General features: G+C 40.2%; 1 protein-coding gene across 2 annotated transcripts; it reads left to right on the forward strand.

Moving 5' to 3' along the window:
• The first annotated feature begins 2,262 nt into the window (after positions 1-2,262).
• Positions 2,263-13,473, forward strand: LOC125506807 (senescence-induced receptor-like serine/threonine-protein kinase). Of its 2 annotated transcripts, XM_048671512.1 has the most exons (6): positions 2,806-3,233; positions 10,581-10,688; positions 10,802-11,037; positions 11,430-11,559; positions 12,543-12,602; positions 12,685-13,473. In XM_048671512.1, the coding sequence occupies exons 1-6, from the start codon at positions 2,942-2,944 to the stop codon at positions 13,353-13,355; spliced, it is 1,497 nt and encodes a 498-aa protein (XP_048527469.1). In that variant the 5' UTR covers positions 2,806-2,941; the 3' UTR covers positions 13,356-13,473. The 2 variants fall into 2 exon arrangements, with proteins under 2 accessions (XP_048527470.1, XP_048527469.1); XM_048671513.1 differs by lacking the exons at positions 11,430-11,559; positions 12,543-12,602; positions 12,685-13,473 and having other exon boundaries at positions 2,263-3,233; positions 10,802-10,943.
• The last annotated feature ends 1,301 nt before the right edge of the window (positions 13,474-14,774 follow it).

Raw genomic sequence — 14,774 nt, forward strand, 5'->3', positions numbered from 1 at the left:
AGATGGAGCGAGAATGGCATGAACTGAGCTCGGGTTTTTGAATTGGGGCGGATTGGGGTTTTTTATGAGGACGGAGTGGTGTCATGGTGGGCCGGGCTGACGTGACATACACGTCCGGGCCGCCTCATATCCGCCCTATATCTGGGCTGGATATGAGAGGCGTCGGACAGCCTGACATTTGAGGCTGGTTTGAGACGTTCGCATGGGTCATTTTTTTTACCGATCAATGACTGAACGGCCTGTCCGAGGGTTCGAAACGGGTTTAAGCAGCCTGTCTGTAGATGCTCTCAACACACCACATCACTCTGCATTCCTGAATAACCGATCGAGAATGACAGAATGATGACCGCTGGCTTGGCTGCCAGAGGCCCTGTACTGCAAAAAAAAAAAACACATGGAAGTTGGTCTGCAAGGCTCGCTGCTAGTGGAGAGTGCATTGATGGAAGTGTTTGGCTAGAGTCAAATACCACCCATGGGCCCGTCTTTCTATTTCACTGGAGGGACCTGGTTGCAACTAGACTAGTTGCGGTGCAGCTTGTCCTCCAAGTTGGAGCACACCAGATGCATTCTCTTGTTCCTATCTATAGGCCCACTACTAGTGTATTGATCAAAACGGTTTTATATTTCTTTACGAAGGGAGTAACAACCTTGGTTCAATCGGCAGATGCAACATAAAAAGCCAATACCATGCCTACAAGGCGTCAATGTTTGTGTGCTTGGTGCAGAGCACAATCCAGTAACAATTAACTATGCAATACTCCACTATAATGAGAGGCCTAGCCTTTTGATAATCCATGGGTATTGAAACCCTTCAATAATGCAACTCTTTCTGCACCTATAGGGTTGCATTATTGTTTACCATCGAAATAATCCTAGTGAAAAGTAGTGGCTACACCCAAATTCATTGCATCCCCATGATGAACAGTAAAATAAAAACAAGTAGCAAAAGATATATTCAAAAGAATAAAAACAAATAGAAAAAAACTGAAAGTTCGTGGGCGTGGCAAATTTACTAGTGTTATTCGAGTCTATCGCTTCCAGTCGGATGCCAACACCGACGCATGTCTATGTAATAAAACTGGCTGTAATAATCAGTTGGGTACTAGTGAAATGGTGTTTCCACTAATAACTTATTATAGATACATACCCAATAATATGATTCTTTTTGGATTATACTATCTCAAGTTACCCTCCCTCCGTACAAAATGTTAGATGTTTTTTATGCTCTATGCAAAGTCAAAAAAAAAATAGAATACTTACAAACATGCATGTGTATGATATATTCATAGAAGAAAAGATCGAGATGCCCAACCACCGATTACACCAAAGGATTTATCCCAAGCATAAGCAAAGTCAAAAATTGTGTTACATTCTGGTACATATGTTGTACAAGATAGGGAATGAAATCAAACACAAGCAGTATTTGGCCGCTGGGTTATTCCTAAAGAGACTGATTACAGAAAGCAGCAACGCGGAGACAAAGGGAACAATTCCTTGCTAATAATAACTGACACTAATGCGAATCATACTCATATATAGTGAAGTTAACACACATGTGAATAACCATTGATAACCTACAAATATAGAAGATCGTTTGTAGCTTTTTTTTCGATAAGTAAGAGTGTCCAGCCCAACAAGGAGCTAAAGGTAAATTTACATTCCCTTCAAGTTCTATCGACCACCGATACAACTCTACGCACATCAATATTTGCTTTACCTATAAACAAATAATAAACTATATAAGATCTTTCAAGTATGCACGTACTTTGTATATGTGGGAAGCTTCCTTAGGCCTTCTATTTATTCTTGACTACTGAAGCAACCGTTTGTATATTGGAAGCTTCCTTAGGCCTTGTACAATGGAAGATACTTAGAGGAATGCTTAGAAAAATAAACTGAGATTTTCTGAAGCACCGGTGCCTATTTCTATAAAAGAGACGCTTAGTTAAGCGTTTATTCTGTACAAATAAACATCGATGCTTAAGAAAAATCTGATTTATTTTTCTAAGCACCTCCCATTATACAAGGCCTTAGGCTAAAACTGAAGCAACCCAAAATGACGTTCATTTTGTACGTCATTTTGGCTGCACATAACCAACTTGTGCATGCCTACTTGCATTGGGCAGACGCTGCGTCAACCTCCCTGCGAGTATATCCCTAAAAGAGAAAAAGAAATCTTCCCTGCTACTAGTATGACAGCGATGGATCTGCATTCACTAGTTATTAATCGAGTCGAGTCATCTGCACGCAACAGCTTCGAGATTCATGCACCTTCCTTCCTCCCTTCTTACGGACAATGTTTTTCTACTAATACTACATCCTTGCTCTGCCTAGCTAAAACCAAACCAAAAAGTCTCTTGCTGCTCCTCCCCACCCACCCCGACGCCATGCATGGGCATGGGCATGGCTGCTCATGGACTCAAGCTCTTGTGCTCCTCTTCTTGGCGCTCCCGCTCGCCGCAGCACAGCCGTGGCCGCGTTGCGACCCCAGCAGCGGCAACTACTCGGCCGGCAGCGCGTACGAAACCAACCTCCTAAACCTCGTCCTCACCCTCAGGCAGGACGCCTCCTCCTCGGCGTCCCGCTTCGCCTCAGGCACCCTTGGCGCCGCCCCGGACACCGTCTACGGCCTGGTGCTCTGCCGCGGCGACGTCACCGCCTCCGAGTGCCTCGACTGCGGCACCTCCGCCTATGAGAAGGCCACGACGGCCTGCGGCCGCCGGATCAGGGACGTGGCACTCTGCTTCAACCCGTGCTACGTCCGCCTGTCGGACAACAACTTCCTCGCCTCCGCCAACAACTCCGGCGAGATACCTCTCATCAGCGGTACCAGCATCAGCAGCAGCGACGTCGCGGGCTACGACCGGGCGCTCACCGGCCTCCTCAACGCCACGGTGCACTACGCGGTCGACAACTCCACGCAGCTGTTCGCCACGGGGCAATGGGTAGGGCCCGACCCGGGGTTCAGCCACATCTATTCGGCGGCGCAGTGCGCGGGGGACCTGTCGCCGGCGCTGTGCCGGAGTTGCCTCCAGGGCCTCTTGCGCGGGTGGTTTACCAAGTTCCGCTTCCTGCCCAACGGGGATGGCTCCAGGGTCGCTGGCTCCCGGTGCACCTTGAGGTCCGAGGTGGGGAAGACTTCTTCAACGGCGCCGCCATGGTCCAGCTCCCGGCCAAGGCTGCCGCACCGCCACCAGCGGCGACGGCTGTGCCAGTACCAGGCACTACAGGAGGTAAGTTGACAACTCAAGTATACTGTACAGCATATGCCCATCCTCAAGTAGCACACTTTTTTCCTATTTTTTAAACAGTTTTGCTAAAGGCGACTGCTAGGCGCCGGTGCGCCGCCCGAAAGTTTCGGCCGGTCGCCTAGCAGCCGTCCAATTGGGGCACCCATAGCCGCACGATTCATCATCTTCTTCCCTCCGCACTAGTTCTTTCTCTGTACGGGGCAAAACTCTACGAATCCCCCTTGCCGCATCAAGCTCGCCATGCTCCCTCCCGCACCCCGCGCCGAGCTTCGTAGCGGACCCACGGAACTTGCAGATCTCGAAGCACAGTGGCCGCTCCCTCGCAGCACCCCCCCTCGCCGGATCCGGCCACCGCCCTCTAAGCAAAAATCACCATTCAGTTGTACCAAAAACTGCTAGGATTGCAGCAAAAAAACATCGTCAACACGCCTACCCAATAGCGCTGTACACAAATAACTGCAACCTCGCCGGCACCGCTCGCCGGCGGCACGGCCGCGTGCCCCCGGTTGCAGCCTCCCCTCCTCCCTGGATGCAGCTCCCCATTGTAGCAAAAAACTTGTCAATGGAAGCTTTTCCGATTGCCGCTTGCAACAAAAAAAAAGGATCTCCCATTTGTTGCCGCAGAAATTGCTCTGGTTGATGCAGCAAAAATAGATGTTGTTTCCAGCTTGGGGCTTTGCAGGTTGTAGCAAAACCATTTGCTGGTTCCAGCTCCGGTGTCGGCAGATGTCAACAAAATAGCTCTGATGGTTGTAGCAAAACCATTTGCCGGTTCCAACTCCGGTGTCGGCCGGTGGAAGCAAAATTGCTCGCTGGTTGTAGCAAACTAGGCACCAGTTCCAGCTCCGGCGCCGGCAGGTGGCAACAAAATTGGTCTGCTGATTGTAGCAAAAACATTTGCTGGTTCTAGCTCCGGTGTCGGCAGATGTCAACAAAATAGCTCTGATGGTTGTAGCAAAACCATTTGCCGGTTCCAGCTCCGGCGTTGGCCGGTGGAAGCAAAATTGCTCGCTGGTTGTAGAAAACTAGGCACCAGTTCCAGCTTCGGCGTCGGCAGGTGGCAACAAAATTGCTCTGCTGATTGTAGCAAAAACATTTGCTGGTTCCAGCTCCGGCGTTGGCCGATGGCAGCAAAAATTGCTCGCGCGAGGGTACAGCTTGACCCAGCAGTAGCGTCGCCACTGGATGTAGCTCCGCCGCCAGAGGTTGTAGCTCCGCCAAAAATTGATAGTTGGGGGATCATATGGAGGGGGAGTGTTTGAGAGTAGCGCCTGACATGGCCACCCGACGGAGGAGAGAGGGCATGCGAAGAGATAAGAGAAAAGTGGGGAAGCGGTGCGGGTGGAAGAAGATAAGGAGAGCGTGGGGTGGTGAGTGGGCCAGAAAAAGCTGCACGTGGGCTGCCTCTATCCCTTCGATCGTGCGTGATCGTAGGGTGCGTGCGCGACCGGTGCAACGGTTCGGCCGGCGCGCCACACCTAAACGTTTCCCTTTATTAAAGCATATCCGGACGCTGTAGCTAGTATAGCGTTGCTTCAGACGTCAATGTTCTTGATCATTAAAACTCCCAAAATAAAAAACGTTGACGAGTGCACATCCGCCCCTTATAATCTAGTAATCCGTGCAGTTGATTCTACCGCACTTTTTTAACTACATCACGTGTTTCAACTATATTTTTCGTGTGTGTTTCAAATATATTTTCTGTATGTTTTTCAATTGTGTTTTCAGTTGCACCACATGTTCCATCTGTATTTCTTCAAGCATGTCGTGTGCTTCAATCTTACTTTTCAACTGCACTACATGTTTCAATCGCACTCTTTTCCACTGCATTTGATGTCTTACTACTTGGATTATAGGTTAGAGCAAGTACAATAGGATGACGTAGGCGGACTGTAAGCCTTTAAGTATATTTTGAATGAATTGGAGGAGAGAGAGGAGGATAGAGAAGGGAAGCAGGTTACATTAACATCTGGCTACAACACGTGCTTTTAGGCATGCTGTGAGAGTAAAAATGAATCGCTAGTAAACCAAAATGAATCGCTTTCCGCGACAAGTTGCGGGCTAACCGCACAAACCAACCGACTTGGTCGGGCCATTTAGGACTCTAGGCGGTGTAGCTAGTCTAGCGTTGCTTCAAATGGTCTTCTAGTAATTATTTTATTTTTTCCCGGTTTAAAGTTTTTTAGGTGAGTTTTTCAATAAGTTTTCAAGAAAACATGAATACTTATTTATTTTGGAACATCTTTTAATATTTACTGGACATCTTTTTCAAATGTGATTTTTTAAATACCGAACATATCTTAAAAATTGTGTGATTTTTTTAAAAGAAGAACATTTTTTACAAAAAGCAAACACTTTTTAAAATAATTTAAGCATTTCTAAATGTTTGGAAAAAAATAAAAATAAAAAATAAAAGGGAAACCGGAAAAAAACAAACGAGAAACTAAATGAAGAAAATATCAGTAAAGTAAACAACAGAATAAACGCAAAAATCCAAGCAGAAACTTTCTGGACTAATTGGGCCGGTCAACTAGCAAGTCACAAAAGGCGAACAAATTGTCGCATAGAGCAATATCCAGACCGCATATGATATACCTTGCTTATTGCAAGGTAGAGCAAGCACTCGCCTCTAGTTCCCTCGATGCGGCTCACTATTGAGTAAGTCGGCAGGGGCGGTTTTCTTCTTCCTTTTTTTCTCAGACGTTGGTTTTCTTAGGTTTTGGTTTTGGTGTATTTGTTTGGTTCTGATTTTTCTTCTGGTTTCGTTCTGTTTTAGTGTATTTATTTTTGTATTCCATACAATTTTCAATGTTATTTCTTCTATTCTTTCTAGTTTTGTTTATTTATTTTTTTCAATCTTTTTTCCTTTTTACTATATTTTCTCTTTTCACTTTAGTTTACTTACACACCAATTTATTTCTAAACCTACATGAAGAAAAAGTTAGACAAGTCAATATTTCTTTAAAAGGATACGAACATATTTTCAAGAGGACATGTACATTTTTCTCAAACAACCTGAATAATTTGATGAAATTTAATGAAATGTTTAATAGTCTTAGAATTTGATTGCGATTACCTGAATATTGATTTGACCATTTTTTTATCACCAGCATGAGAATTTTGATGTAGCTTGGACATTTTTACTTGAAATACGTGAACGTTTTTTGTACATAGTGTCAATATTTTTTGTAAAAGACATGATCTCTTTTTAATAGCAGAACATTTTATCTAAGGCATGTAACATAAGATAGCAAGTACATTCTGTAAACATCGTGACTCTTTTTAGTAGCATGAACATTTTTTAATAGTATGTGAACATATTTGTAAAACCATTTGAACATTTTCTGTAAACCGCGCGCACTTTCTATCATAGTGTGAACATTTTAGTTAGGGAAGATGGGAATTTTCTAGTAACTTGAATTTTTAAAATATGCAATGCATTTAAATACAACCTTATCATATTTTAATGTATGAAAATAAAATATAAGATACGTGATAAACAATTACTAAGATATAATATCAAACAATTAATTATAATGGTAGAACATTTGAAAGAGAAATAAATATGTGTTTTTATTGTGAAACAGCCTAGCGTGCTGGCCCATATCTCGTGTAACTCACCAGGTCTATGAGGCTGTTTGGTTGACGCCCCAGCACGCCCTGCCAATTCGTGGGCAAGACAAAATTTTGGCGCAGCTTTCAGCTGCCCACGCCCCTGCCAATTTTGGCGAGAAAATGAACTGGAGAAGCCTCCCATGTCCTGGGCGAGCCAATTATTTGGTGGCCATCCAAAGGAGCGCCAACACTTGGTCAACTACCAAAATTTTGGCTTGGCAGCTGCAGGCTCCAATCCAAACAGGGCAGATCCTATTTGACGCCCGCAGGCGTCAAAAGGATGTGGCTCCGCTGAAGCCTGGCCACCCGACGCCCCAGTTTGGGCCGGCCCACCGTAGGCTGCTTTTTCTTCTTTTTTTTGTTTCTTTCATTTTTGTTTTTCTGCTTCTATTTCTTTCCCGTCTTTTTTTATTTTTCTTTCTTTTTGTATATTATACACATTTCGTTGCATATTATATACAAACATGTTCATCGTATATTTAAGAAAATGTTCGTTATGTATTTTGAAATTATTCATCATATATTCACAAAAATGTTCAATGAGTATTTAAATATTGTTCAGCATATATCACCAAAATGTTCAATGTGTATTTAAATATTTGTTCAGAATACATTAAAAATGTTCAGTGTGTATTTAAAAATTGTTCAACATATGTCAAAAAACGTTCAATGTATATTTAAAAAGTGTTCATCATTTGAAATGTCAATTTTTTGTTCATGTTTTCAATAAATGTTCATTTTTAAAAGTTTGATAAAATTTCTAAAAAAATCAATATTTCAAACGTTATGAAAAAAATAAGAAAAATGTTCATTTTCCCCAAGAAATGTTGAAAAGTTTGAAAAAAGAAACGGACCTGCTGTTGTATATGGTAGTTTAATTGATCAGGCGATATATATTGGTTCTTAAAGTTGGGCGCCGAAAATCTAGCAGTAGTACGTGTCTGGTTTATTGGTTTGGACTAGGTCGGAGATAACGAGATTGAGCTCTCTTTCTGGTGCAACAGTTTTCTGGTGATATTTTTTTACGTGCCTGGATTTCATCAGGTCCAACTGGGCCGGCCCGTTCGCGGTTCTGTTTAGCGAAGGGTCTGACAGCTTGACGCTCGCGGGCGTCAGACAGGAGCTCCGTCCAAACAGCCCCTATATCTCGCTTACTATGAGTTTGAACCTCGTATCTGGTGATTCCGCTAGCGGGCTGGCCCAATAAGGTCCTTTGCAGTGGGTTAGCTTATATGGACCGGTTCACACCAGTTTTATAATCTTTTGCTTAATTTTTTTCTATCTTTTGTATTGTTGCAGCGAGTTTTTGTATCAAATTTCACTTTTTTTGTTATGTTAAATTTTTTAATTTTTGTTTATTGTCATTTTTTTTAAAATACATGTCTTTTAATACAGGTTGAGCATTTTTCATATACATGCTGAAAACTTTTCAAATACATGTTCAGCATTTTTACTCTAATCAGGTTGAACATTTGTGAAATACACGTTGAAATTTTTTTGTATACATGTTGGACACTTTCAGATATACGTTGAACAATTTCCAAATACATGGTGAAAATTTTCTTCAATATATTTTAAATTTTTGTCAAATGCACATCGAATATTTTTATATTACACGGTGAATATTTTTCTGATACATATTGAACATTTTTCTTAAATGCCAATAACATTTTTCTAATGAACGAAAAACAGTTTTGTAAGTTTTGCGCAAATTTTTTAAATGTGGAAATTTTATTTGAAATGTCACAATATTTTTTGAATGGTCGAAACATTTTCTAAAATTAATTGAACAAAAATTTACTTTGCATCCTGTCATGAACATATTTTTGAAACACGTGATTAAAAAAATAAGGAACAGTTTTCTTAATGATGTGAACATTTTTTACAAATTAGGTGAAAACTTATTTTACATTAGACGAACATTTTTTAATGTTTCATGGACTTTTTTGATACTTTTGTAACGTAATTTTGGAAAACATAATATATTATATATACTATTTGTAAAATCAAGCAAACAAAAAAGAACAAAGGAGAAAGAAATGAACGAAATAACATTTTAATAGGCGGTGTTCTTGTAGATGAGCCATTCTTAGGTGTCTCCGGTAGGCGAGATCCGCGACCTCAGACTTAACCATGGCCCATAACGTGCTTTCTTGTAGTTTTTTTTGTGTTAAAAAAAGAAACGGTTTTCGAATACTTGTATGGACTAGTAGATAAAAAAAATGAAAACTTCTATGGACCGTTTAAAACAAGTTTTAGAAGCTTCCATGCCGTTTTTCTATTTTACTGTGCATTCACTGTAACATTTTTTTTCCTTTTGTTTTTTTTGTGTTTTCCTTCATTTTTCAAAGACATGAAGGCTGGGCGATCATGCCGGGAGAGTAAACCTTTTGTTGTAATAAGGGGTGTATTGTAACACACGCAAACAAACTCTTCTTCTCTTTTAATTAATATAAGATGCAAGCATTTTGCCTCTGTTTTTTTAAAGAAGACTTTTTTCAAGTACACGGCAAACATGTTTTTAGATACACATTGATCATTTTTTCAAAACACGTTGGACTTTGGTCAAATACACTCTGGGTGTTTTGTGAATGCACGTTGAACATTTTTAACATACATTGATTTTTTTGTTGTATAAATTCCTTGAACTTTTTGTTAAAAGTGCAAACATTTGGTAAGTGTTAGAACACTTTTTACTGTCATATAAATTGTTGTTGGAATGCTACGATACACTTTTTAAGTACGTGAACATTCTTTTACATTGCATAAACCTTTTTGAGAAATGTCACGAACTTATTTTTTGGAGACATGTGAACATCTTTTCTACACGTTATGAACATTTTAATATCACATGATATTTTTTTAATACAAGTAGTAGCTTTGAAAAGAACATTCTAGAAAAACTTTCAATAAATAATAATAATGAAAGTTGATTCGTTCAATTATTTTCCTAATTGTATCTTTAGTAGTACCTGAATTCGGTACAACCTATGTACTGCAATGGAATTGTATATATTTATGGATTCTTATCATTTATGCCATTAGTTGTGTCCCACTACTCAATTTTGCCATTAAAAATTACAACTGCTCAAAAATGACATTGTTTCGTGAGATGCTTGCTCAAAAATGCCATTAGATATCTCAAAAATGCCATCGTTCCATCAGCTGTTTTCTCAAAAATGCCATTAAACATTGTTATTGTCAGGTCAAACTCGTTGACCATGTTATATGACAAAAAGTTCCCTATACCCACATGCCAGTTCTCTCTGTCTCACAATGATAAGGATGGACCCCACTTGTCAGGAGTAGCAAGCGAATAATTTTAGAGGAAAATAAGAACATTGTTGGGATCAAGTGGGACCCACACTTTCTTGTCGTGAGATAGAAGGAGAGCTGACATGTTGGTCTATACGTATTTTTGTCATTATAACATGGCAAACAAGATTTGAGATGACAGTAATGGTGTTCAGTGGCATTTTTAGCATGCGCCTAACAAAGCAATGGCATTTTCTACACTTAGTCTTCGCTACGGAGCCTCCCCTTGTAGTTCTTTAGAAGAGCTATATTACCAGGTTAGCCGTGCTAGAAAATAGAGGCAAGTTATAATCACAACTTTGCAGAAAAGCTGATATCTTTTGAACGTATTTTTTATGCATGTTGTTTAATCATGTCGAAATTTTGTATTCTCAAACATCAAATATATGTATTATTCAGATAAGAAGACGAAATCCACACCCATCTTCCTCGTCGCAGTGATAGTTCCCGTGGTACTGATATTCCTCCTAGTAGGGATGTGCATACTCTGGAAGTTATGCTGGAAAGGTAAAATAAAATTATAAGCTTTAAATTTATTTCTGTTAATGCGGGGGTGGTAGCCATTAGAAAACAATTCCAGACATATACTTCATGTCAAAAAAACTCTTTTCCCTTTGCAGAGAAGTCAGGAGTCAATCTGGATTATGCTATGTTTGAAGAGGAAACACCCCTACATATTGACACCAGACGGTTCACGTACGCAGAGCTGAAGCTCATAACAAACAACTTCGAGTCAATCATTGGAAAAGGAGGTTTCGGCATTGTTTATCATGGTATACTAGAGAATGGTGATGAAGTGGCTGTTAAAGTACTTATGGAGACATCAATAGCCGAGTCAACAGACTTCCTCCCTGAGGTACAATCTGAAATTAGCTAGGTCACATCAGATTTTCTTGAAGACCAAGTTAATTCTGCAAGACATATAAAACATTTCCATAGTCCACATTATATACTAAAAAGGCAAATATAGAGAAAAATAAAGAGGGTATATATATATATTAACGTTATAAATTTATGATGTTTCCATCCATGGATATTTATTTAACACGATGTTTGTGTATGCTATAGATAGGATCATATTATGTTCATTCAGAAAATATGAATCTCTACAAAACAATTATTGTTTTAACATACTTAACACACTAAAGATGATACCCTTGCATTTGCAAAGGCCACCATGCTAGTTCTCTAAAATGATGCAACTGTTTTCATCTCTACAAAGTTTGTTAACTATATGTGCTATCGCAGGTGCAAACCTTGTCCAAAGTTCATCACAAGAATCTCGTGACTTTGCAAGGGTATTGCCAAAACAAGAAGTGCCTAGCACTCGTTTATGACTTTATGCCCAGGGGAAATCTTCAACAACTTTTAAGAGGAGGTCCATCTCTTAACTTCTATTAATGTGTGTATCAAACATAACTGACATAGATACACCGAATGCAAATTGCACTTTGTTATTATCTTTGAATTGTATTTCAGTGGTACAAAAAGTATGTATATTAACTCAATAAAACAGTTTGACACAATTTAAACCTAAAATAGGTTCAATCTTATAAACAGTTGAGTAATTCAGGATTCTACTTCCTGCCAAAGTGCCCATAGATACCTAGATCCCAACATCTTTCAGTAAAAACTTTGGAATCATGTAGCTTCCAATTTTTACAGATATATTGTGCTTGGCAGCATAATTCTTTTAAACGCTTCTTACGTACAAAAATAAACTAACAACCAACAACTCTATCTTTGACATTATACTAAAATTAGATAATCGTGTTAAACATAATTTCTTCATAAAAGGTGTAGTTGATTGCCTAAATTGTTATTGCTCCTACTCAATATAATTGAGTTGGTAGACCTAGTTTACTCTGTATACATATTGGACTAATAGTTGCGGCCACCATAGCTGAATTCTTAGAGTTGCATATGTATTATTAGTGTCCTAACATGACATGGTCATTAATAGTTGCCTAACCAATTGTGCCACCAAGATTACATTCCTAGATTCATAATTAATAGCCATGTCATGATAGTTACAAATTTGAATCATGCACATCTTTAAAGGCTAGCAAGAAACAAATCAACTAGAGAGGAATTGTATTCAAACAATATTTGGGAATCTTTGTTTGCTTGTTAATTAGATTTGTATATAAGAAATGCTCTGGTAAACAGAAGGAAAAGCAGTGATCTCTCAAAGATCAACATGCTTGTAAGCATCAAATCACAATACACCAATTGGTTAACCTGTGCATGTGTAAAACCCTCAATTGCTACATTAAACATGTGCACAAATAAAAACTAGTAATTATTCTACCATGGATGTATCAAACAACACTCACATTAATTTGGTATTTATTGATGCAGGAGAGGACTATATCCTAAATTGGGAACAACGGCTTCATATTGCATTTGATGCTGCCCAAGGTTTGAATTTAAGTTGGGTGTTTGCCTTTTGGTCATGTATGTATATGTGTGCTGACGAAGTACAAGTTTTAATAAACTACAGGATTGGAGTATTTACATGAGTTATGCACCCCATCAATAGTGCATAGAGATGTGAAGACCCCCAACATCCTACTAGACAAGAATCTAGTGGGGATAATATCTGATTTTGGGCTTTCGCGGGCTTTTAACGATGCTCACACACACATATCTACTGTTGCTGCTGGCACTCTTGGCTACCTTGACCCTGAGTACCATGCAACTTTCCAACTTACTGTCAAGACAGATGTTTACAGCTTTGGTATTGTGCTGTTAGAGATCATCACTGCTCAACCCCCAGTGATCATGGACCCTCAACCCGTCCACCTACCAAAATGGGTGCGCCAAAAGGTAGCAAAAGGCAGTATTCATGATGTCGTGGACAAGAAGTTGTTAGATCAATACAACGTCAGTTCCCTGCAGAGTGTGATAGACCTTGCCATGGACTGTGTCGAAAATGCAGCCATTGATAGGCCGGCCATGACCGAGGTTGTTTCAAAGCTCAAAGTGGTGTTGCCATTGGTTACAAGCGAAAAGCGGTCTGTTTATGGAACCACTCAATATAAAAACTCCATGGATAGTGAAATTTCACAACAGTGCCAGTTGACGATTTCTGGAGCAAGCACGGAAGGGAGCTCCTTCCAGTCTGGTTATAGCGGTGGGATGTCAGAAATAAGCATGTCTTCTGGAAGGTGAAAGGAAAATTCCCACTGAGTTATTGTTACATCTACTTATATAACTTTGGCAGTTTGCACAATTGTGTTATCATTGATCGTTTATAAATTGCAAACTAGTCATTTTATCTTGATCGTTCCATGTCTACTCGACTGTGGAAAGGGGTGTTAAGTATAATAGTCTAATGATGTGCCCCCTGGTGCGCTCCCCATAAGGTAGATCGTCCAATGTTATAGTTGTGGTGCACTTCGCCAAGAATGGACAGGTCGGCACGTGATGTGTGGCCAAAGGAGCAGATTGGAAAAGTCCCGAGCATATCTTACGATGAATCTATAATCATAACCGAGTAAGAGAATACCATAAATACTCATTTGGTCATCGTAGCAATAGGCTACACACCATTAGCATAACATACAAACTAAATCCCGTTACGGGCACGCCTGAATGCCCCGTGCCTCATTTACGTTGGCAGGGTTTACGGCAGCAACAACTCGCTTCACCATGGTCTTGTAAGTAGCCTTACATGCATGTCGCTACCATCTCCTACTTGGCTCTATATATAGCAACACTATCTTCGTATATATGGAGCACTAGTACATAATAACATGTCAGTAAACCCACTTTGATGACCGACTTTAAGGCACCAGTCTGCGATGGCCTCAACGGGCGCTTGCTTTTTTTGTTGCTCCTATCCTTGATGAAATAAGGAGAAAGAATCATCATTTGCTTCTTTTTCGGTTCAACATGGAAGCAAATATTGTGGCAGACGCATGTGTTAAATTGGCCTGTACACTTGATTTGTCTGATTGTTGGTTGTCTGAGAGCCCGATTTTTCTTGTTCAAGGCGTGATGGCTGATTTGTAACCGAATTGTTGTTAAGTAATAAAGCTCCCTAATTGCTGAAAAATGCAAGCGTCTGTAGCTCATCTAGCTGAAATATAGTTATGTCTCATTCACTCGACGTCATTGCATTTTGTAGTTGGCTTGTTTGTTGCCACCGGGCACCTAGTTCAATCTCGTTACTGGCAAGTCTATTTACTCGTAATACAAGATCCAGTGACTAAACCCATTAGTCACATGAAGTTTTTTATGATTTTGTATTACCGAGAGGGCCCAGAGATATCTCTTCGTCACACGGAGTGACAAAATCCAGTCTCGATCCATGCAACTCAACAGACACCTTCAGAGATAACTATAGAGCACCTTTATGACCATCTAGTTACGAAGTGACGTTTGATAGCACACAAGGCATTCCTCCGGTATACGGGAGTAGCATGATCTCATGGTCGAAGGAACAGATACTTGATATAAAGAAATCTATAGCAAATAACTAAACGATCTGATGCTAAGCTTACGGCTGGGTCTATCCATCACATCACTCTCCTAATGATGTGATTCCATTATCAAATGGCAACTCACGTCTATGGTCAGAAAACCATA

This window comes from Triticum urartu, chromosome 5 (genome assembly GCF_003073215.2).
Source record: "Triticum urartu cultivar G1812 chromosome 5, Tu2.1, whole genome shotgun sequence".
In the NCBI taxonomy this organism is placed as follows: Eukaryota; Viridiplantae; Streptophyta; class Magnoliopsida; order Poales; family Poaceae; genus Triticum; species Triticum urartu.